This window comes from Phaenicophaeus curvirostris, chromosome 36 (genome assembly GCF_032191515.1).
Source record: "Phaenicophaeus curvirostris isolate KB17595 chromosome 36, BPBGC_Pcur_1.0, whole genome shotgun sequence".
NCBI classification, from domain to species: Eukaryota; Metazoa; Chordata; class Aves; order Cuculiformes; family Cuculidae; genus Phaenicophaeus; species Phaenicophaeus curvirostris.
The window spans coordinates 316,418-338,650 of record NC_091427.1 but is presented as its reverse complement, the minus strand read 5'-3'; the positions used below and the strand labels follow the sequence as shown (position 1 = coordinate 338,650).

Sequence of the window (22,233 nt, the reverse complement as noted above, 5' to 3'; positions counted from 1 at the left end):
TAGCTGCACTCCAGTTCTATGAGTCGTCCCACCACGTTTCCGTGATGGCAACGACATCATAGGCTCCTTGCCCTACGACAGCTTCCAGCTCTTCCTTCTTAATCCTCCAGTTCTCCCAGTCAGATGGGTGTTCAGGCGGGCCAGTGACCCGCTGTGGGTTGCAGGCTGGAAGATCTCTCGCCTGTATCTGCGCCCACGAGACACAGAGTGGCGGCTGTTTCCTCAGCACGTGAATCCCTCCCCCACACCAAATCCCTCTGAATGTGCACAGTTGCCAGCAGATCCAGGCAGGTGTTTTACATTAGCACATAGATTTGAGGACACGCCTCGACTCCTGGGTTTAGTTCTGGGCCCCTCACTGCAAGAGGGACACTGAGGGGCTGGAGCGCGTCCAGAGAAGGGAACGGAGCTAGGAAGGGTCTGGAGAACAGGGGCTGTGGCTTGTGTTTAGCCTGGAGAAGAGGAGGTGAGGGGAGACCGCATTGCTCTCCGCAGCTCCCAAAAAGGAGGGTGGAGCGAGGTGGATGTTGGTCTCTTCTTCCAAGCGACAGGTGATAGGGCAAGAGGAAAGGGCCTCAAGGTGTGCCAGGGCAGGTTAAGGCTAGATATCAGGAAAAATTTCTGCACTGTAAGAGTTCTTGGCACTGTCAGGGGCTGCCAAAAATATCTAGACACACCTACTCAAGCGAAACAAACTCTCCTGTGTCCCGCTAAGTGACCTAGAACCTCTCATTTATTCTCCCGTTGTCCCTCCTCACTCCTCCTCAGCCAGGCTCCACCTTGCCCTTTCCATGGCTCCCTTCCACCCTTACGAGCCATTCCCCTCCGCAACAACCCCCGTGTCAATCGTGGCCTTTGTTCAGTGGTTGGTACCATCCTCCTGGATGGATCCACCCGATCCACCCAAACCCTTTCCATGCTGATGGAGTCCAGCACCCAGCCTGCCGTGGGGTGAACGAGGCCACCTCCCAGCCTGCTGTGGAGTGAAGGACACCAGCTGCAACCCTGCAGGGGTGTGGAGGACTCCATCCCCAGCCATGCCGCCAGATAAAGGACTCCGGTTCCCAGCATGCCACCAGGCTAAAGAGGGAATTTTTTGAGACTTTGATTTAGCAGCAACTTTCAATTTATTGAGGTGGATCACAAAAGTAAATTAGCTACTATCTATTAACACTTAATCATCAGTTGGTCAACAAAGTAATTCTAAATTGTTCAGAATGATTGGCTAGAAATAAATCAAAAACTTAACTGCAGATTCAAAACTGACAAGGGTCATTGCACCAGATCTTATCCATCGTGCTGCTCAAGCGTATATTTCCTTTATGGACTTCAGGATAGCCTGCAGCAGATTAACCAACTTTTTTATCTTCCGTCGTGGAACTGGACAGGGTGTCTTGCCCGCGTGTGTTGGCTGTGAGGTCGGTGCAGCCGCCCCTGCTGGGTTCATCCCCATCTTCACCAGGATCCAGTCTCGGAAGTGCTGCGTGGAGGTGTAGATCCCCGGCCGACGGACCCTGGCACAGCCTGTTCCCCAGCTGGTCAGTCCCACCAGCCAGAAGCGGTCCGAACGGCGCTTTGTGCACATGAGAGGACCCCCGCTGTCCCCCTGCAGCAGAGGAGAGAGGATTGTGGGTGCTGGGGGGCCTCCGGCAGCATGAGGGCCGGCTCCCCCTCTCCCAGCAGCTGCCAGAGCTGTGTTCCCTCCACAGAAGGGCTCTGCTCCGCTGCAGGAGCTGGCAGAACCCGCTCTGGGAGGGGGTCGCTGGGTTTTCTCTCCTCTCTGCACGGCGTGACCCTGGCTGTGCGGCAGAGGGATGTTCCAGGATTGGCCCCTGGACCTGAGGGCGGCCAGGACCGCTGGGTGGGTTTTCTGGGCAGAGCCTGGAAGATGGGGAAGGGGAGGTGAGCCCCACGAGCAGTGGGATGGTTTGCGTGGCTGTGCCGGGGCTGCTGGTGCCGCTGGGCCCCGACTCGTCGCCTGCTCCTACCTGACAGGTGTCGATGCCGCCCTGCGGGTATCCCGCACACAGGTTGTGGGGGTGGATGGCCCCGCGGTACCACCCGCTGCTGTTGCAAACGCGGGTGTCGATGAGGGGCACCTGGGCCTCCTGCAGCACGTGGGAGGTTCCGGCTGTGGGCACAGACAGAAATGAACATCCAGCGGCGCGTTGCCAGCTCTCCTCCTGCCCTGCCTGGGGTCGGCTTTGCCTCCGGAGAGGATTGTGCCGGTGTATCCCTCCCGTCTCGCCCTGGGGAGTGGGGCAGGACCACCCCTCCAGGGGCAGACGCTGCCTCTCGCCCCTGCTGCCGGGACGCCCAACCCACCGCCCCAGGGTGCCAAGGGGGCGCTGGGGACACGAGCACTTTTGGGGAACTCACATTCCTCGTCGGTGGCGCCCCAGCCGCTGACGTAGCAGGGCGCGAGCTGCGACACTCGGATCGAGGCGTCAGGCAGGCAGGCGAGCTGCACGTGGGAGCTGCACCGGACGGGCTGGTCCAGCTCCAGCAGGGCAATGTCGTTCCTCTGCGAGGTGTCGTTGTATTGTTCATGAACAACGAGCCGCTTTATGCTCCGTACTTGAGCCTCGGGGCCCAGTTGGGTCAGATCGGTGGCACCGGCCACCACACGCCACATCTCGGTGCTCCTGGAAGGCAAATGGAGAGCGGGGTGGGAGGGGGCACAGCCACGCGCTGCAGCAGCCCAGCAGTTCCCCGCTTTCTCCTTTCCAGGTGGGAGAGGAAAGCAGCGCTACGGAGCGACGAACACGGGGCTGGAGGCTGCCAGCGTTGCAGGGGAGTCCCTGTTCTCAGCCACTCCTTACGTGGTCCCGGTGAAGCAGTGGGCGGCCGTGAGGACCCACTGTGTGCCGATGAGGCTCCCTCCGCAGACGTGCCCCGTGCCGGCTTGCCAGGGGCTCTGGATGCTGACGATCCAGGGCCAGGCGCCCGGCTGGGCATCTCTGCCCCCGACGACACGCGACGTGCCAGCATCGTAATCCATGGGCCGGTGTCCGCAGGTCCTGTGGAAACCAGAGGCTCGTGAGTGCCCTGCCGGGTGCCTGGCCACCGCTGGGGCTGAAGCTCGGCCGCCTTCCCTCGCGATGCGGCCAGGGAACGCCGTGGGGCGGGCGGGCATCCCCCCCTGCCTCAGCTTCAGCCCCGCAGAGGAGCTGTGCCAGCCCTGGGGAGCCGTGTTGTGGCCACGAGGGACCAGCGGGCGCCCTGCAGGGATCCCCGCAGCCCGGGACACTCACTCGCAGGTGTCCCCCGTGCCCTGCACGGGCCGGCACAGGGCCAGCAGCACGAGGACGAGGAGGACGCTCATGCTTCCAGCAAGACGTGGCACAGCGACAGGCGAGGGCTTCTTGCCACCAGGCAGCAGCCAACAGATGCCCGCGGCGCTGGCGCTGCCGGCGATGCCCTTGGCCTCGGGATGAAGTCACAAAGACGTGGGCTGCGGGCGCCCGGCACGGTGAGCTCGGGGCAGGGGGGCAACTCGGGACGTTCCAAGCAGAAGGGGAGGCAGGAGCTGGGGTCGGACGCCCCTGACAGACCCACCGAATGGCGGGTGACGGGGGGCAGCCGCCTCACAGGTGGCAGCGAGCAGGGAAATGCCACACACGGCGGCACGGCCTCTCTGGGAAGGGCGCTGCCACCCTGCTCCTGCAGCCGGGCCCCACCACGTCCTTCCCCCGGAGCATCCAGGACAGGGCTCCTACAGCTTCTCCGCTTAACACATTGCTGGTTTCAAAACGGAGTTTTTGCAATGTGTGTTTTCAGTCTTACACTGCAATAAATCACAGCAATAAATGATGCGATGACTCAGTTCCTTTTCAGATCTAACTTTTCTTTAAAGATTGTGAGACACTGGGCTTGTGAGAATTAATTGAGAAGTTCATTGAGACCTCATTGCTCTCTACAACTCCCTGAAAGGAGATTGTGGAGAGGAGGGAGCTGGCCTCTTCTCCCAAGTGACAGGGGACAGGATGAGAGGCAATGGCCTCAAGCTCCGCCAGGGGAGGGTCAGGCTGGACATTAGGAAAAAATTCTTCACAGAAAGGGTGATTGGTCCCTGGCAGAGGCTGCCCAGGGAGGGGGTTGAGTCACCTTCCCTGGAGGGGTTTAAGGCACGGGTGGACGAGGTGCTGAGGGACATGGTTTAGTGTTTGATAGGAATGGTTGGACTCGATGATCCGGTGGGTCTCTTCCAACCTGGTTATTCTATGATTCTATGATTCTCAGAGATTTAATACCAAGAACCACCAAGGAACAGGGGAGAATAGAGGCAGATCCAGCCTTGACTTCAATGGGCAAAGACTGGGCAAAATAAGAAGGAGCGTGTGTTGTTGGGAGGGGAAACAGAGAGGGGCCTACAGCCTGAAGGTGTTATTCCATGTCCCGGGAGAAGAGGATGCTAGTGCATAGGTTACCTGGTTGTGGAGTGCTTGTATTTCTCTTCTGTCATCTGAATATTGCTGCCGGCTCTGCTCAATAGCAGAAAGAAGCCGAGACACCTCCTTGTGCTGGGCAAGGTTGTTTTCTTCCAGGGTTCTGACCTTCACTTCTTTCTCTTTCAGAGACTGATTCAGCCTGAAAGAGAGAGCACGCACTCATTACTACATGGTATAACAGTTAATAAACTCTTAGGACTACTCCAAAAGCCACTGTCTTCAGGGAAACTCTAACTGGAGGATTAAAGGAAAAGAAAATGAAACCCATCTGCATGGAGAGTTCAGAACTCTGCTTTTTAGGAAATGCTGCCAGAGCCACTTACGTATGCAAAGATCTGAAAGAGGAAACCCATTCAACAGAACGGAGAGTCTCACAGGCTTCCATTTACCTGGCATTCTCACTCTCAAGGACCTTTAGGGAAGTCTGAAACTTCATGTTGTGATGCTCCACTTCTTCCCTTGACTCTTCTTCATCTCCAGGGACTTTAGACATGCTTGCAGCTCCCTGTTCTGACGTTCCACCTCCTCCCATTGACTCCTCTTCTCCTCCAGGATCTTCTGCAGGTGCACAGCCTCCAGCATCTTCTTTCTTGACACTTCCCGTGCCTCATTCAGATCTTGCTAAGCTTTGTGGCAAATCAGTTGCTGGGACTCTTTGGAGGTTGCAAGCTCAGATGACAACTCTTCCACCTGAAGTAAAACATAACAAAGTAGTGAAATACTACAGCTTGTCACTGTCAGTCATATCATATCCTGTGAGGAAAAGAACAGCTTTAAATTTCACCCTATTGTGGCAGTACCAGATTGACAACAGATACAGCCAACTTGTTTAAAAACTCAAGTGGGTCACCACACCTGTCTGAGGAACCACCTTAGAAAAGAAGGCTAGCAGTAACTGGCCAGCAGAAATCCATTTTGATGACTGCTGGTGATCAAGCAAAAGGACGAGCCCATTTGTCCAGGGCAGCAGCTGACCAGTAAGTCTCCTTCAGACCAGCCGAGATGGAGACCACACTATGATGGCAGTCAGAGGGATATCCCCACGAGCCTGCTCCGCAATGGAGAGGCAGGAAGGGGAGAGACCGCCTGCTTGAGGACTGGAGTACCAATCAGTATTTCAGTCACTTGTTTTTGCAGAGCATTCCTCTGCTGAACTAGGATATTCATTTCCTCTTTGATGGCCTTGATCTCGCTCTGACTTCCCTGCAGTTCTGTCTGCAGCTTTTCTGTGACGTTCTATAAACACAAGTGGAGAATGTGTTACTGGGACCTGCCAACAGCTACAACATTTTTGTCCTTCTGTCTCAACATCACATTCATTCAGCCACCTCTTTCTGCTTTTCTACCCAGCTCTGCTTCTGTTGCAACCTTTCCTTCCTGTTGCTGATCACTGGAGCTTACCATGCTCTGTGCTTTCAGGGCCTGCAGTAAAGTACAATCATAGAATCCTAGAACGCTTTGGGTATGCATGCAGCACACAATATGGTTGGCTTTCTAGGCTGTAAACACGCACTGCCGGCTCATGTTGAGCTTCTCATCCCCAAGCAACCCAAAACCCTTCCCAGCAGGGCTGTTCTCTATCTATTACCTGCCCAGCTTGCATTTGTCCTTGCCTCCTCAGTCCTACAACTCGCATTGCAATTTCTTGTTACTTCCCTTTGCTCTGTTAGCTGGCTCTCGCAGCTCACATCCCATTGCCACCTGCCTGTTCTTTCAACCTAGCCTCTAGTCAGACTTACCTGCCCGTTCTCTCGCTGCTCTTTCATCTCCTGCCTGAGCTGCTCTAGCTGCTGGGAGGCTTCTCTTAGTTCCCCTTGAGTTCAGAGTAACGTTTGTTATAAAGCATTCTTCTGCACAGAAATAAGGAGAAGATGAGTTTCAACTTTGTGTGGTATGACTCAGACTGATGGGTTCACATCTTCAGAAAGCACTATGCCTAAGTCAGTATCTGCCCACCTAGAGACACAGCTTCCTAGATGAGGTTGGCAGTATAAACACGGACCATTCACAATCCATCTGCGACAGACTGCCCAGGCTGCCCAGGGAGGGGGTTGAGTCCCCTTCCCTGGAGGGGTTTAAGGGACGGGTGGACGAGGTGCTGAGGGACATGGGTTAGTGTTTGATAGGAATGGTTGGACTCAATGATCCGGTGGGTCTTTTCCAACCTGGTGGTGACTCTATGATTCTGTGATACTAGAGGCAAGAGGGAGCCTAGGCTAAAGCGCAGGAGACCATGGCTAGGTGAGGGCACATCCTTGACTGTGTGCTGGAAGGGAAAATCTGGTGACAACTGAGAAGTTCAATAGAATCAGAGAATCAGAGAAACAGAGAATAGTCTGGGTTGGAAGGGACATTAAAGATCACCCAGTTCCAACCCCCCTGCCATGGGCAGGGACACCTCCCACTGGATCAGGCTGCTCAAAGCCTCATTTAACCTGGCCTTGAACACCTCCAGGGATGGGGCAGCCACAGCATCCCTGGACAACCTGCTCCAGGGCTTCCCCACCCTCGTGGTGAAGAAATTCTTCCTGATGTCCAGTCTAACTCTGCCCCTCTCCAGTTTATCCCCGTTGCTCCTCGTCCTATCACTCCAAGCCCTTGGGAACAGTCCCTCCCCAGCTTTCCTAGAGCCCCTTCAAGTACTGGAAGGTCAGTACGAGGTCTCCTCGGAGCCTTCTCCTCTCCAGGCTGAACAACCCCAACTCTGTTAGCCTGTCCTCATATGGAAGATGCTCCAGCCCTCACATCATCCTTGTAGTCTCCTCTGGACCAGTCCCAAGAGCTCCATCCCCTTTTGCTCTTGAGGATTCCAGAACTAGGCACAGTCCTCCAGATGAGGACTCACAAGAGAGAAGCAGAGGAGCAAAGACCCTGGCAGTTACAGGGAAGCACTTCAGGCAGGAGGTTACTGTAAAGAGACCAGGTGGAAGGAGATGGAGCTGAAAGGAAAAGTCTGCTTCACAAGCCTTGGAGGACACCACAGGATGGCCATGGCTCACCTTCCACCGAGCTGGCTGGCTACCCCGAGCCTGATGCCTCACTCGCTCCTCCTCCGCCTGCCTTCTGCTCTCCTCCTCTGCTAACTTAGCCATGTTCTCAAAGCGTGATCGCAGGCTGCCGGGGCCGCTGGAAGCTCCTGTGGAGAAGACAGCTGATCAAGCCTGTGCAGTGGCTCCCTTCCACCAAGCATCCAGGAGAAACCCAGATCTCTGCCTCTCCCAGAGAAACATGCAGCTCAACCACCTTCTTCTGCCCCTCCAAGCAAGTTAATCCATATCCCACCACAGCACGTGCCACAGGGGGACCACAGGGCTCACAGCTTCCCACCAAGCCCGGGGTTGGTTATCAGTTGTCTCACCTGCCTCCACTGGTCTCGTTTTCTCATACAAGGAGGTGGGAGCTGCCATCTCCTTAAAGCCAGCAGCACTCTGCAAGGGGAAGCAAAAGAATGGTCCAGCTTGATAGGCAAGGACAGTGCTGAGATCGTAGAATCATAGAATCACCAGGTTGGAAAAGACCCACCGGATCATCGAGTCCAACCATTCCCATCAATCACTAACCCATGTCCCTCAGCACCTCATCCACCCATCCCTTAAACACCTCCATATAGTCTCTATACTGCCCAGGAGATCCCTGTGCCCATAGAAATCTGCTGCTCCTCTTCATCCAGTGGCTTTCCTCACCTGTCCCATCCCCTTGCTCCAAGCATTGAGCAACCAACAGCTCCCTGTGGCTTTTCCACCATTCATGGAAACCCCAAGTGCTCCACGGCCCCACTAAGAAGAGTCCCAAGCTCCAGTCCTGACGTTGCCTGCAGCACTGGGCTCCCCCAGCTCACCTTTCTGAGAGTCGTGCTTCTCCGCCTGGCTCTGGCAGTCAAAACCCACGGCTGCTTTGTCCACCTTGTCCTTCTCCACACCGTAGCGGCCACTGAAGCCCTTGGAGTAATCTGAGGTGGTGCACGGAGTGAAATGGTGCCCTGAGCATGGGGTTGGTGAGGGAAGGGGGAGAAGATGGGGAGTAGCACCGGGGAGGAGCTCCAAGGAGGAGGAAGAGCAGCAGGGACATAGGAAAAAGCCAGGAAATGGGGTTTGGAAGGGGCAGAGTGGATGGTAGGAAGCACCATCAGGACCATGCAGGATGAGAGTCTATTAGAATGGGTGCACAAAGCAAGTGTGAGTCATGGGGGCTGTGGCAGCAGGAGACAGAGGAGGCCGAGAGGGCAAGGAAGAAAAGTAACATGACAAGGGTGGTTGGGGAGACAGTGGGAACTCAGCCAGGCAAGGACGTAAAGCCAAAGCAAGAGTCATAGAATCATAGAATCACCAGGTTGGAAAGGACCCACTGGACCACTGAGTCCAACCATTCCCATCAATCACTAACCTATGTCCCTCAGCACCTCGTCCACCCGTCCCTTAAACCCCTCCAGGGAAGGGGACTCAACCCCCTCCCTGGGCAGCCCCTGCCAGGGACCAATCACCCTTTCCAGGAAAGATTTCATCCTGATGTCCAGCCTGACCCTCCCCTGGTGGAGCTTGCGGCCATTCCCTCTCGTCCTGTCCCCTGTCCCTTGGGAGAAGAGCCCAGCTCCCTCCTCTCCACAACCTCCTTTCAGGTAGTTGTAGAGAGCAATGAGGTCTCCCCTCAGCCTCCTCTTCTCCAGGCTAAACACCCCCAGGGCCCTCAGACTTGTTCTCCAGCCCCTTCCCCAGCTTTGTTGCTCGTCTCTGGACTCGCTCCAGAGCCTCAACATCCTTCGTGTGGTGAGGGGCCCAGAACTGACCCCAGGATTCCAGGAGCAGTTTAGGAGCAGGACTAAGCAAAGGGACACATCGCGGCCACCTTGTCCAACACACCTTGTCAGCTCGGTCCCGCTGGACTCCGTACGTCCCTCCAAAGCCCTTGGCTGCATCCGTCTGTGAGGAGTGTTTCCCGACCTCAGCAACGTACTCGTGGCCCACCGCGCACTGAGAAGAAAGTGTTGCAAGACAGGGTGATGTTCTGAACATCACACTAAGCAAACTAACATTTCACAGAATCACCACGTTGGAAAAGACCCACCGGATCATCGAGTCCAACCATTCCCATCAGTCACTAACCCATGTCCCTCAGCACCTCATCCACCCATCTTTTAAACTCCTCCAGGGATGGTGACTCAACCACCTCCCTGGCAGCCTCTGCCAATGCCCAAATTTCATAATATTAAATCAAACATTGGGGCAAACTTTGTGCTAATCAAAAGAACGAAGCGCCCAGGGAAGCTGATAAAGCACATCCTGAAAATGCAGGTCCTGCGCATACAATCATAGAATCATTAAACGGTCTGAGTTGGAAGGGACCTTAAAGATCATCCAGTCCCAACCCTCCTGCCGTGGGCAGGGACACCTCCCACTGCACCAGGCTGCTTAAGACCCCATCCAACCTGGCCCTGAGCACCTCCAGGGATGGAAACTCCATCACTGCTTCTCAGGGCAGCCTCTTCCAATGCTTCCCCACTCTTTCAGTAAAGAAATTTTTCCTAATATCTAATCTAAACCTCTCCTGGAGCAACCTGAGGCCATTTTCTCATGTCTTATCCCTTATTCCTTGTTACTCGCTGTTAAAGAAATTGAAGTCTTGAATGCTGAAAGGCACGGGAAGAAGCGTAATGAGGATTATTAGAAAAGACTTCATGTGAGAACAGGGAATATGAAGTACAGCTCCACCCTGGGGAGATGACAGAGATCTGGAATGGAGAATTCGAGGGGGAATTAGTCATTAGTTCTCCAAGCACAAGTAGGAAGGCACCAGATTTAATTGTTATGCAGCAGGTTCAAAACAAGCCAGAAGAAAGTCCTTCTTCACTAAGGGGAACTTTGAGTGGAAGCTGGAGAGATAAATTACACCCATGGGTTCAAATAGATCGCAGACACAGATTATGGGATGGTTAGAATGCGCGAATCTGTGAAGTCATGGAAGGTCTCCAGGACGCAATTCAGGGATGCTCCTATCCTTTGTGAGGAAAAAATCTTCCCACTAGGGCCCAAGGAAGCCTCCTATGATTGTTACCTTATCCATCCGGTCTCGCTCTGTTCCAAATTTGCCCCCGTAGCCATAGGAGGCCTTGGGACCAGTCTCCAGCTCCTTCTTCTTGATGACCTCGTGCTCCTCTGACACCTTGCTCCTCAGCTGATGGATGCTGGTGAGACACAGAGTCAGGGAAGGTCACAGTGGGATCCTGCAGAGCTAGATGGAGCATCTCTGTGCCACCAGAGCCCAGCACGGAGCAGGACACCAACCCTCCACCTGTCAGCGGGCCCACACTGGGCTCTTCTGGGCAGCACTGAGGTACGAGATAGAATCATAGAATAACTAGGTTGGAAGAGACCTACCGGATCATCGAGTCCAACCATTCCCATCAATCACTAACCCATGTCCCTCAGCACCTCATCCTGGCTGCTCAGCAGAGTGATAGAACCATAGAAGAGTTTGGGTTGGAAGGGATCTCAAAGTCATCCAGTTCCAACCCCCCTGCCACGGGCAGGGACACCTCCCACTGGATCAGGCTGCCCAAGGCTCCATCCAACCTGGCCTTGAACACCTCCAGGGATGGGGCAGCCACAACTTCCCTGGAAAACCTGCTCCAGGGCCTCCCCACCCTCATGGTGAAGAAATTCTTCCTTATATCAAGCCTAAATCTGCCCCTCTCCAGTTTATCCCCATTCCCCTTCATCCTGTCACCACAAGCCTTTGTGAACAGTCCCTCTCCAGCTTTCTTGGAGCCCCTTCAGGTACTGGAAGGTCGCTCTAAGGTCTCCTCAGAGCCTTCTCTTCTCCAGGCTGAACAAGCCCAACTCTCTCAGCCTCTCCTCGTGTGGGAGGTTCTCCAGCCCTCTGATCACCTTTTTAGCCTCCTCTGGACCTGTTCCAACAGCTCCATCTCCTTCTCATGTTGAGGATTCCAGAAGTGGATACAAGCCTCCAGCCAAGATCTCACAAGAGAGGAATAGAGGGGGACTGCGGGAGCTGAGGTGCTGCCCTGCTCTCATAGAATGGTTTGGGTTGGAAGGGACCTTAAAGATGATCTAGTTCCAACCCCCCTGTGATGGGCAGGGACACCTCTCATTGGACCAGGCTTCCCAAGGCCCCATCCAACCTGGTCTTGAGACCAACCTGGTCCCTCCCCACAGAACAAAGGCTTCCCCCTTCCCCTCAGCCCAGAGCAACGTCCCCATCTCCTACGTGGGATGCCTGGTAGAGCAGGAAGGGGACGCCTCGTCGGGCACAGCTGGCGATGAAGTCCCAGGAGAATTTGTTGTAGAGCGGCACCAGATCAGGGAAAGAGATGGGCTGCTGCACGATGCTCTGGCTCCAGAGGAGCGGGACTGGCACCACACCTTGGTCACAGGTCCCAAAGCACTTGGTGTCGGGTGGGAAGCAGGTGAGATTCTGGCAGGGGCCCTGGAGAGAACAAAGAACATTTTGTCCTTCATGGAATCATAGGATTTGGCTTTGTTGGTCTCAGTCCAGTGGTCCAGCCTATTGAAATCCCTTTGGAGCCTCCCGACCCTCAGCAGATCCACACTTCCTCCCAGCTCAGTGTCATCTCCAAACTTGCTCAGGGTGCGCTCAAAGCCTTCATCCAGGTCAGTGATAAAGACATTGAACAGGGCTGGACCCAGCACTGAGCCCTGGGGACACCACTTGTCACTGGCCTCCAGCTGGAGTTAACTCCATCTCCCACCACTCTCTGGGCCCTCCAGCCAACCAGTTTTCCACCCAGGAGCTCGTTCTCCTGCCCAGGCCAGAGGTAACAGTTTCCGAAGCAGAAGGCTGAGAGAAACTGTATCAAAGGCTTTACTGAAGTCCAGGAAGATCCATCCCCAGCCTTTCCCTCATCCCTTCAAGCTCTCTCCCCATTCCCGCTCAATGCCCACCAGCTCCTCACCTGGTCGTGGGAGTCGGGCACCCCAAGGAAGTGGTCGAAGGCCTGGTGGGTGGGAAGGAAGGAGCCATTCTGGCCCAAGCCGAGGTGCCACTTGCCCACCATGGCCGTGGCGTAGCCCTCGGCCTTCAGCAGCTCGGCCACAGCGACCTCCGCCAGCGGCAGCCCCCGCGAGTCCGGGTTGAAGATGCCGGGGTAGATCCCAGAGCACGTCTGGAAGGGGCCGGTCAGCAGGGCTGTGCTGGGGAGAGAGGAGACGGGGCAGGCGTGAGGGGCCAGGAGGGCAGAGAAGGGCAGGACGGGGAGGAGAGAGTGGGGACGAGGGAAGGGGGGAGAGACGGGGGGACGGGGAGAGACGGGGGGACAAGGGCGGAGAGAGGGGATGGTGAAGGGAGATGGTGGGGATGAAGGCAGCCAGGAGGGCAGACGTGGGCACAAAGGGGGATGAAAGCAGAACAGGAGACGTGGGAAAGTGGGGTGGGATGAAGGTAGATGGGGGGGTCCGGGAGTGAAACAAGAGAGGGGAGACATGAAGCTGGGTGGGCAAGAGAGGGCGAAAGAGGGTAGCAGAGGGAGTGAGGTGAGGGCAGAGGGGGAGACAGAGAGGGGCGAGATGCAAAGGGTGGGAGGCAAGAGGAGAAGGGGGACGACGGCAGAAGGAGTGGAATGAGGATGAGGGGAGGAAACGAGGGCAAAGAGGGGGGACCAGGGCAAAGCTGGAGGAAGATGAAGCCGGGGGGGGGGGGGGGGGGACGAGGGCAGAGAGAGAGGGGGGAACGAGGACGGGGAAGAGGGAGGAGAGGGGGGCCCGGCTCCTCCCGCCCCAGGGCCGCACCGGGAGGGGCTGCAGGCGGCGGAGCTGCTGTACCAGGCGGGGAAGCGCAGCCCGCGGGCCCCAGCCGGTCCGGGTGCCCGGAACACCCCAGGGCCCCGGAGCCCAGGCCGCCCGCCAGCAGCAGCAGCACGAAGCCGGGCCGGGCGGAGGCCGCTCCCCGCAGGGCCGGAGCCCCAGAACCGAGGGGAGGAACCAGCCCCGAGGCCCCACGGCGCCGCCGCAACGAGCGCGCCCGGCGCCGCCCGCCGCGGGACCCTCCGCCCCGGGCCGGAAGCGGAGACACAGGCTTCCGGCGCGGTGACCGGAAGCGCCGCGGGGCAAGCCGGGAATTGTAGTTCGCCACGGGATCCGGCAGTCCGAGTCCGCCGCGGGGCATGCCGGGAGTTGTAGTCAACACGTGAGGAGAGGGAAGGGCCTCAGGCTCCACCAGGGAGGCTGAGTGGACGAGGCGCTGAGGGACACGGGTTAGTGACTGAGGGGAACGGTCGGACTCGATGGTCCGGTGGGTCCTTTCCAACCTGGGGATTCTATGGTTCTGTGATCTGCGTCCGGGGAGGTGGGAATGAGCTGCCCCCCAGAGCAGGGTGGAAGGGGAAGAGCACAGCGATGCCGCTGCCGGGGCCAAGCCAAGCCCTGGGGGCAGAGAAGGAGAACGATCCAGTGGGAGTGTTCCTGCCCGTGGCAGGGGGTTCGGCTATGTAGCTGAATTAGCGGGGTAATCACCTGCTGCATCACCTCTTACTCACCTGAAGTAGGAGAAGACAGTCCAAAAAGAGAGATGACCAGTGTCATGGACTGTGCGGAGAGACTACAGACAGCTACAAGAGCAGAAGAACGTTTATAACAGTGGTTGCTTTTTGGTTTAACTTCTGCAGTTGCATTCTTCTGAATAAGCAGGAAAAGGGGCCATAGCCATGTAAAACTCGGTTATGACTCAGAGTGGTTATTTTCCTAAATTCTGAAGATTTCTGCCGTTGATGCTTAAGTCAAATTCATTTTCAAGCTTGTCTCTATTTACGTGGTATGGTTTGGGCAATAATTTGTGTAATCTGCATCTGGAGTAAAGGCTGAGAAGACAAAGTTTACTAGTAGCAGAAAGCTGTATCACCCGTCTGAGAGAAGACAGTGAGGAGAAAATAGAGATATTTGAGAAATAAAAGCGCAGATCCAGCTAAAAAGGCATGGGAAAACTAGTCCTGATATCAGACACAGAAAGACAGCCGGTGATCTGTCCGTGACTCCTTTGGGAGGGAACAGAGGGTTTCTAGAGGATGGTACAGGGAAAACTCTAGGCAGTAGAGGTCTCTCCTAGAGAGAAGAACACTCTCAGAAGAGAAGGAAAACTTGGAATTTAGTACTGTCCATTCCTGAGTCCATTCACTGTCCCCGATGTGTTGATTCTAGCCCCCCATCCTTTCTGTAGTACCAGCTCACGTAGTTTCCTCTCGGAATACCCCGCAGGCTATTGCAGAAGGGGAGCAGCAGTCGTGGCTCTCAGAGAAGAGCTTCCTCTTGCAGCAGCTGGAATGTCTGCAGGGAACTATTGCAAAGGTGGAAGAAGAGAAGACCGAGTTGAAGGAGTTCAATGCTGAGCTGAAGAGGACGCTTAAGCAGGTAAAAGAAGCTTTTTCTGCCTCTGCAAAGCCTGACAGTGCCAGAACACAACACGTGTCCCCAGCCAGCACTTTGGAGTCACTTTGGAGGCCTCTGCTTGTTGCTTTCCCTCTTGCTCCTTGTTTGCTGGTGGGTTTTTGTGACCTTTTCTCTCTTTGACATGCAGGTGGAACACTAATGGAGGAAACTGAGGAGATACTTCAAGCATCAGTCACTGCAAATGCCTCCTCGTCGACACCCACGTCTGCAACGGCAGCGGCTGGTACCGCGGGGCCATCCACCAGCACAACCTGTGCGCAGGATATCCGCAGGGCGGCATCGACACCTGCCAGGTAGGAGCGGGAGACGACACCCAGCAGCGCAGGCAGCCCCGGCACGGCCGCCCCAACCCCCCTCCCAGACCAGGTCTCGCCGGCTCCGGCGCCAGAGCGGAGCCTTTCTGCGCAGGGAACACCGCTCTGGAGCTGCTGGGAGAGAGCAGGAGCCAGGCCTCATGCCCACAGAGACCCCAACGTCCCCTTCATCCTCTCTCCTCCGCTGCAGGGAGACAGCGGCGGTCCTCTCGTCTGCCGGGATCCACGGGCTGAGCTCTTCTGGCTGGTGGGAGTGACCAGCTGGGGCAGAGGCTGCGCCAGAGTCCGTCGGCCGGGGGTCTACGTCTCCACTCGGCATTTCTTCAACTGGATCCTGTTACAGACGGAGCTGCAGCCAGCAGGAACGCCTGCGCCAACCCCACTGCCAGCGCTCACCTCAGCAACCCAAAACACGTTGAGAGCTGGTGTTCTTCACGCTGCAGCATGTTGGGAGCTGGATTCCCCCAACCCACAGCGTGCTGGGAGCTGGAGTCCTTTCTTCTGTCCCTCGCGCCCCTTAGATGCTTGGAGTGGGATCGATCCATCTTCTGGGGAGCTGGGAGCTGCAGTTCCCCATCTTATGGCACGTGGGAGCTGGAGTGTTCAGCCCACGGCAAGCTGGGAGATGAGGGCGTTCACGCCACCGTACGCTGGGATCTAGACACTTTCAGCCTATGACATGCTGGGAGCTGGAGTCCTTCACCACACAGCAGGATGCCAGCTCGATTCCTTCACACTATGGGGTTTATTTTTGGTATAAGAAGTCTTTTTCCCCATGGCACGGTGGGATCTGGACAGCAGAGAATCCAGCGAGGCCATGGGGGGGTCTGACCTGAGCTTCTGCCCCCCCCCGTCTCGTCTCCCGTTTGCAACGCCCCACGCTGCCCCCCACCCCCCACCCGACGTGCCCGGTGCCCACAACCAGCGCCTCTGTGACATCAGCCCGGGGCCGAGGGCTCTGCAGGCAGCGGGAGCCCGGCAGGCAGTCTGTCGGCTGTTGTCCTGGTGGCAACAAGCTTTCAGTCACTGTGGTGGCACGTGTCGCTGGCACCATGCGTGTGCTCCTCGTCCTTGCCCTTCTGTCTCTGTGCCAGTCCGTGCAGGGCACAGGTGACACCTGCGAGTGAGTGGCCCCAGGCTCGGGGAGGGAGCTGGGGCGGCTCTGCTGGGGTTTGCTGGAGGGTGCCCGCTTGTCCCTTGTGGCCACATCTCAGCTCCCCCGACCCAGGCTGGGAGGCGCTGGTCCCCGGCAGCACGCAGGCCGCAGGCACAACTCCTCTGCGGGGCTAAAGGAATCCTAGAGGCACCGAGTAGGACAGTCACGAGTTTTTGGTCTCCACAGGACCTGCGGACTCCGTCTGATGGATCACGGCTACAGCACGTCGCGTGTCGTTGGAGGCAGAGATGCCCAGGCGGGGTCTTGGCCCTGGATCGTCAGCATCCAGAGCCCCTGGGCAGCCGGCATGTGGCACGTCTGCGGAGGGACCCTCATCAGCCCAGAGTGGGTCCTCACAGCTGCCCACTGCTTCATCGAGGCCAGGTCAGGAGCACCAGGGAACAGGGACATCCCCGCCACGCTGGCAGGCGCCCAGCCTGCAGCACCGCGGCAGACCGGCACCCCGTTTCCTCGCGGTGCTCCCGCTCCCTCCCAGCCCAGCGGAGAGACGGCTCAGGAGAAGGCTGGGTTCCTGCCACCGCCTCCTGTCAGCCTCCAGCTCGACGGTTCTCGGGCCTGAGCCACGCTCGGGCGGCCGCGCTCTCCACACCGCTGCTTCCCTCTCTCCCCTGGGAAGGAGAAGGCAGCCGACAGCCAAGCTGCCACAGCACGTGGCTCCGCTCCCCAAAACCCTCTTTCCCTTTGTCTCACAGGAACATTGAGGCATGGCGTGTGGTGGCCGGTGCCACCCAGCTGAGTCACCTGGGTCCCGAGGCTCAAGTGCGCAACATCAAGCGGCTCCTGGTCCACGATCAGTACAATAACATCTCGCAGAGCAATGACATCGCCTTGCTGGAACTGGACCAGCCCGTCCAGTGCAACGTCTACGTGCAGGTCGCCTGCGTGCCCCAGCCCTCGCTCAAAGTGTCCCAGCTGACCACCTGCTACGTGGGCGGTTGGGGTGTCACCGCCGAGGGAGGTGAGCTCCAAAAAAAGAAGTACTCGCGACCCGGGTGCAGAGATGGGTTGGGCTTCCTAAAAGCAGAGGTGAAAGGCAGCGTCAGCCTGCGAGGACATCTGCCCCGGGAGAGACGGGTCTGACCCCTTCCCCAGGGCCAGACGGGAGGGACACGCTGCTGAGATGCCTCTGCAGAGGCAAAGGCAAACCCGAGGGAAGGGGCTCCCCCAAGCAAGGCAGGAGAACCGGCAACGCGCTGCTGACACTTCCTTCCTGATTGTGCTCCCAGCTCTAGCATCAAACGACGTGCTGCAGGAGGCTCAGGTCCTCCTCATCGATACCCACGTCTGCAACGGCAGCGGCTGGTACCGCGGGGCCATCCACCAGCACAACCTGTGCGCAGGATATCCGCAGGGCAGCATCGACACCTGCCAGGTAGGAGCGGGAGACGACACCCAGCAGCGCAGGCAGCCCCGGCACGGCCGCCCCAACCCCCCTCCCAGACCAGGTCTCGCCGGCTCCGGCACCAGAGCGGAGCCTTTCTGCGCAGGGAACACCACTCTGGAGCTGCTGGGAGAGAGCAGGAGCCAGGCCTCACGCCCACAGAGACCCCAGCGTCCCCTTCATCCTCTCTCCTTTGCTGCAGGGAGACAGCGGCGGTCCTCTCGTCTGCCGGGATCCACGGGCTGAGCTCTTCTGGCTGGTGGGAGTGACCAGCTGGGGCAGAGGCTGCGCCAGAGTCCGTCGGCCGGGGGTCTACGTCTCCACTCGGCATTTCTTCAACTGGATCCTGGAACAGACGGAGCTGCAGCCAGCAGGAACGCCTGCGCCAACCCCAGCTGAGGTGCAGCCAGCAGAAAGGCCTGCGCCAACCCCAGCTGAGGTGCCAGCACTCACCTCAGTGACCCTTCAGAAGCCAACGCAGGCCGCCAGCGCTACGCCCTCTCCGTTCCCGTACCAGAAGCTGGTGGCATTCTTTAAATTGATGCGGGAGCTCCTGCAGTTCCCGTGGGCTGGAAAGGCTTGAGGGGCAGAGCAGACAACGTTGCCCATTTGGTATCTGTAGTTAGGTTATAGATTTAGGTAGAGCAAGTCTTGTTGAATAGCTCTGAATTGCTTTGTTAATCAATGGATGAATAAATGGTTAATCAACTGATGACTAGATAGCAGCTATTTTGAATTTGCGATCCACCTCAACAAGCTGTAAAGTGCTGCCATATCAAAGTCTGAAAAAACTCCATCCAGGAAGATTCCTTCAGCCCGTGTAATAGTGGGAGTTGGAGTCCTTCCCACACGTCACACTGGGACCTGGAGTGCTTCTCCATGCAGTGGGGCAGAAGAGTCAGTTCCTCCGCCCACAATATGCTGGGAGCTGGAGTGCTTCACCCCATGCTGCAGGGGGTGTCCTTCACCCCAGGCCATGCCAGAAGGGGAGTTCTCGCCCTCTAGCACGCTGCCAGTTGAGTCCTTCACTCCAGAGCATGTTGGGAGGTGGAGGACATCACCCTGCGGGGTGCTAGGAGCTACAGTCCTTCCCCTCGTGCCGAGCCAGAAGCCGGAGTCCCTCACACCTCAGCGGGGAGAGGGCTTGCATCGTTCCCCCTGCAGCACGCTCGCACTGGAGTCCTTTTCCCCACGACATGCTGCGAGCTGCAGTCCTCTCCCCAGCAGCAAACCTGGGCGCTCAAGTCCATCACTGGACAATGTGCTGCGAGCTGGAATCGTTCAATGACCAGAATGCTTGGAGATGGAGCCCTGCATCCCAAAACACGTTGAGAGCTGGTGTTCTTCACGCTGCAGCATGTTGGGAGCTGGATTCCCCCAACCCACAGCGTGCTGGGAGCTGGAGTCCTTTCTTCTGTCCCTCGCGCCCCTTAGATGCTTGGAGTGGGATCGATCCATCTTCTGGGGAGCTGGGGGCTGCAGTTCCCCATCTTATGGCACGTGGGAGCTGGAGTGTTCAGCCCACGGCAAGCTGGGAGATGAGGGCGTTCACGCCACCGTACGCTGGGATCTAGACACTTTCAGCCTATGACATGCTGGGAGCTGGAGTCCTTCACCACACAGCAGGATGCCAGCTCGATTCCTTCACACTATGGGGTTTATTTTTGGTATAAGAAGTCTTTTTCCCCATGGCACGGTGGGATCTGGACAGCAGAGAATCCAGCGAGGCCATGGGGGGGTCTGACCTGAGCTTCTGCCCTCCCCGTCTCGTCTCCCGTTTGCAACGCCCCACGCTGCCCCCCACCCCCCACCCGACGTGCCCGGTGCCCACAACCAGCGCCTCTGTGACATCAGCCCGGGGCCGAGGGCTCTGCAGGCAGCGGGAGCCCGGCAGGCAGTCTGTCGGCTGTTGTCCTGGTGGCAACAAGCTTTCAGTCACTGTGGTGGCACGTGTCGCTGGCACCATGCGTGTGCTCCTCGTCCTTGCCCTTCTGTCTCTGTGCCAGTCCGTGCAGGGCACAGGTGACACCTGCGAGTGAGTGGCCCCAGGCTCGGGGAGGGAGCTGGGGCGGCTCTGCTGGGGTTTGCTGGAGGGTGCCCGCTTGTCCCTTGTGGCCACATCTCAGCTCCCCCGACCCAGGCTGGGAGGTGCTGGTCCCCGGCAGCACGCAGGCCGCAGGCACAACTCCTCTGCGGGGCTAAAGGAATCCTAGAGGCACCGAGTAGGACAGTCACGAGTTTTTGGTCTCCACAGGACCTGCGGACTCCGTCTGATGGATCACGGCTACAGCACGTCGCGTGTCGTTGGAGGCAGAGATGCCCAGGCGGGGTCCTGGCCCTGGATCGTCAGCATCCAGAGCCCCTGGGCAGCCGGCATGTGGCACGTCTGCGGAGGGACCCTCATCAGCCCAGAGTGGGTCCTCACAGCTGCCCACTGCTTCATCGAGGCCAGGTCAGGAGCACCAGGGAACAGGGACATCCCCGCCACGCTGGCAGGCGCCCAGCCTGCAGCACCGCGGCAGACCGGCACCCCGTTTCCTCGCGGTGCTCCCGCTCCCTCCCAGCCCAGCGGAGAGACGGCTCAGGAGAAGGCTGGGTTCCTGCCACCGCCTCCTGTCAGCCTCCAGCTTGACGGTTCTCGGGCCTGAGCCACGCTCGGGCGGCCGCGCTCTCCACACCGCTGCTTCCCTCTCTCCCCTGGGAAGGAGAAGGCAGCCGCAGCCGAGCTGCCACAGCACGTGGCTCCGCTCCCCAAAACCCTCTTTCCCTTTGTCTCACAGGAACATTGAGGCATGGCGTGTGGTGGCCGGTGCCACCCAGCTGAGTCACCTGGGTCCCGAGGCTCAAGTGCGCAACATCAAGCGGCTCCTGGTCCACGATCAGTACAATAACATCTCGCAGAGCAATGACATCGCCTTGCTGGAACTGGACCAGCCCGTCCAGTGCAACATCTACGTGCAGCTCGCCTGCGTGCCCCAGCCCTCGCTCAAAGTGTCCCAGCTGACCACCTGCTACGTGGGCGGTTGGGGTGCCACCGCTGAGGGAGGTGAGCTCCAAAAAAAGAAGTACTCGCGTCCCGGGTGCAGAGATGGGTTGGGCTTCCTAAAAGCAGAGGTGAAAGGCAGCGTCAGCCTGCGAGGACATCTGCCCCGGGAGAGACGGGTCTGACCCCTTCCCCAGGGCCAGACGGGAGGGACGCGCTGCTGAGATGCCTCTGCAGAGGCAAAGGCAAACCCGAGGGAAGGGGCTCCCCCAAGCAAGGCAGGAGAACCGGCAACGCGCTGCTGACACTTCCTTCCTGATTGTGCTCCCAGCTCTAGCATCAAACGATGTGCTGCAGGAGGCTCAGGTCCTCCTCATCGATACCCACATCTGCAACGGCAGCGGCTGGTACCGCGGGGCCATCCACCAGCACAACCTGTGCGCAGGATATCCGCAGGGCGGCATCGACACCTGCCAGGTAGGAGCGGGAGACGACACCCAGCAGCGCAGGCAGCCCCGGCACGGCCGCCCCAACCCCCCTCCCAGACCAGGTCTCGCCGGCTCCGGCGCCAGAGCGGAGCCTTTCTGCGCAGGGAACACCGCTCTGGAGCTGCTGGGAGAGAGCAGGAGCCAGGCCTCACGCCCACAGAGACCCCAACGTCCCCTTCATCCTCTCTCCTTTGCTGCAGGGAGACAGCGGCGGTCCTCTCGTCTGCCGGGATCCACGGGCTGAGCTCTTCTGGCTGGTGGGAGTGACCAGCTGGGGCAGAGGCTGCGCCAGAGTCCGTCGGCCGGGGGTCTACGTCTCCACTCGGCATTTCTTCAACTGGATCCTGTTACAGACGGAGCTGCAGCCAGCAGGAACGCCTGCGCCAACCCCAGCTGAGGTGCAGCCAGCAGAAAGGCCTGCGCCAACCCCAGCTGAGGTGCCAGCACTCACCTCAGTGACCCTTCAGAAGCCAACGCAGACCGACAGCACTACGCCGTCTCCATTCCCGTACCAGAAGGTGGTGGCATTCTTTAAATTGATGCGGGAGCTCCTTCAGTACCCGTGGGCTGGAAAGGCTTGAGGGGCAGAGCAGACAACGTTGCTCATTTGGTATCTGTAGTTAGGTTATAGATTTAGGTAGAGCAAGTCTTGTTGAATAGCTCTGAATTGCTTTGTTAATCAATGGATGAATAAATGGTTAATCAACTGATGACTAGATAGCAGCTATTTTGAATTTGCGATCCACCTCAACAAGCTGTAAAGTGCTGCCATATCAAAGTCTGAAAAAACTCCATCCAGGAAGATTCCTTCAGCCCGTGTAATAGTGGGAAATGGAATCCTTCCCAGACATCACACTGGAACCTGGAGTGCTTCTCCATGCAGTGGGGCAGAAGATTCAGTTCCTCTCTTGCATGTGCTTCATGATCGCACTCAAGATCACCTGTTCCATGACTTTCCCTGGCACTGAGGTCACACTGACAGGCCTGGAGTTCCCTGGATCTTCCCTGTGACCCTTCTTGTAGATGG

At 57.8% G+C, this 22,233-nt stretch overlaps 4 protein-coding genes and 1 long non-coding RNA gene across 7 annotated transcripts; 3 read left to right on the top strand and 2 right to left on the bottom strand.

Moving 5' to 3' along the window:
- Window positions 1–1,118: 1,118 nt before the first annotated feature.
- LOC138732682 (acrosin-like) lies at window positions 1,119–9,353 on the bottom strand. 3 transcript variants are annotated; one of them, XM_069879331.1, is made up of 10 exons: window positions 9,308–9,353; window positions 6,191–6,301; window positions 5,577–5,687; window positions 4,841–5,141; window positions 4,431–4,590; window positions 3,255–3,787; window positions 2,823–3,020; window positions 2,380–2,645; window positions 1,989–2,131; window positions 1,119–1,606 (listed from the first exon to the last, which is right to left on the bottom strand). In XM_069879331.1, the coding sequence occupies exons 6-10, from the start codon at window positions 3,323–3,325 to the stop codon at window positions 1,304–1,306; spliced, it is 981 nt and encodes a 326-aa protein (XP_069735432.1). In that variant the 5' UTR covers window positions 3,326–3,787; window positions 4,431–4,590; window positions 4,841–5,141; window positions 5,577–5,687; window positions 6,191–6,301; window positions 9,308–9,353; the 3' UTR covers window positions 1,119–1,303. The 3 variants fall into 3 exon arrangements, with proteins under 3 accessions (XP_069735432.1, XP_069735431.1, XP_069735433.1); XM_069879330.1 differs by lacking the exon at window positions 5,577–5,687; XM_069879332.1 differs by lacking the exons at window positions 3,255–3,787; window positions 5,577–5,687 and having other exon boundaries at window positions 9,308–9,349.
- LOC138732707 (uncharacterized) lies at window positions 5,173–13,586 on the bottom strand. Its single transcript, XM_069879364.1, has 11 exons — window positions 13,513–13,586; window positions 13,244–13,465; window positions 12,379–12,616; window positions 11,673–11,891; window positions 10,606–10,773; window positions 9,308–9,418; window positions 8,258–8,389; window positions 7,810–7,879; window positions 7,451–7,587; window positions 5,558–5,687; window positions 5,173–5,204 (listed from the first exon to the last, which is right to left on the bottom strand). Exons 1-11 carry the CDS (start codon window positions 13,584–13,586, stop codon window positions 5,173–5,175), a joined length of 1,533 nt encoding a protein of 510 aa, XP_069735465.1.
- Window positions 13,587–13,598: 12 nt separating this feature from the next.
- On the top strand, window positions 13,599–15,154 carry LOC138732705 (uncharacterized). Its single transcript, XR_011339308.1, has 3 exons — window positions 13,599–13,674; window positions 14,672–14,824; window positions 14,991–15,154. It is a non-coding gene; the product is annotated as an uncharacterized lncRNA (long non-coding RNA).
- A 1,075-nt stretch (window positions 15,155–16,229) lies between these two features.
- LOC138732704 (acrosin-like) lies at window positions 16,230–18,379 on the top strand. Its single transcript, XM_069879361.1, has 6 exons — window positions 16,230–16,300; window positions 16,520–16,717; window positions 17,047–17,312; window positions 17,581–17,726; window positions 17,938–18,174; window positions 18,217–18,379. The coding sequence occupies exons 1-6, from the start codon at window positions 16,230–16,232 to the stop codon at window positions 18,316–18,318; spliced, it is 1,020 nt and encodes a 339-aa protein (XP_069735462.1). The 3' UTR covers window positions 18,319–18,379.
- A 1,320-nt stretch (window positions 18,380–19,699) lies between these two features.
- LOC138732706 (acrosin-like) lies at window positions 19,700–21,787 on the top strand. Its single transcript, XM_069879363.1, has 6 exons — window positions 19,700–19,770; window positions 19,990–20,187; window positions 20,516–20,781; window positions 21,050–21,195; window positions 21,407–21,643; window positions 21,686–21,787. Exons 1-6 carry the CDS (start codon window positions 19,700–19,702, stop codon window positions 21,785–21,787), a joined length of 1,020 nt encoding a protein of 339 aa, XP_069735464.1.
- Window positions 21,788–22,233: the final 446 nt, after the last annotated feature.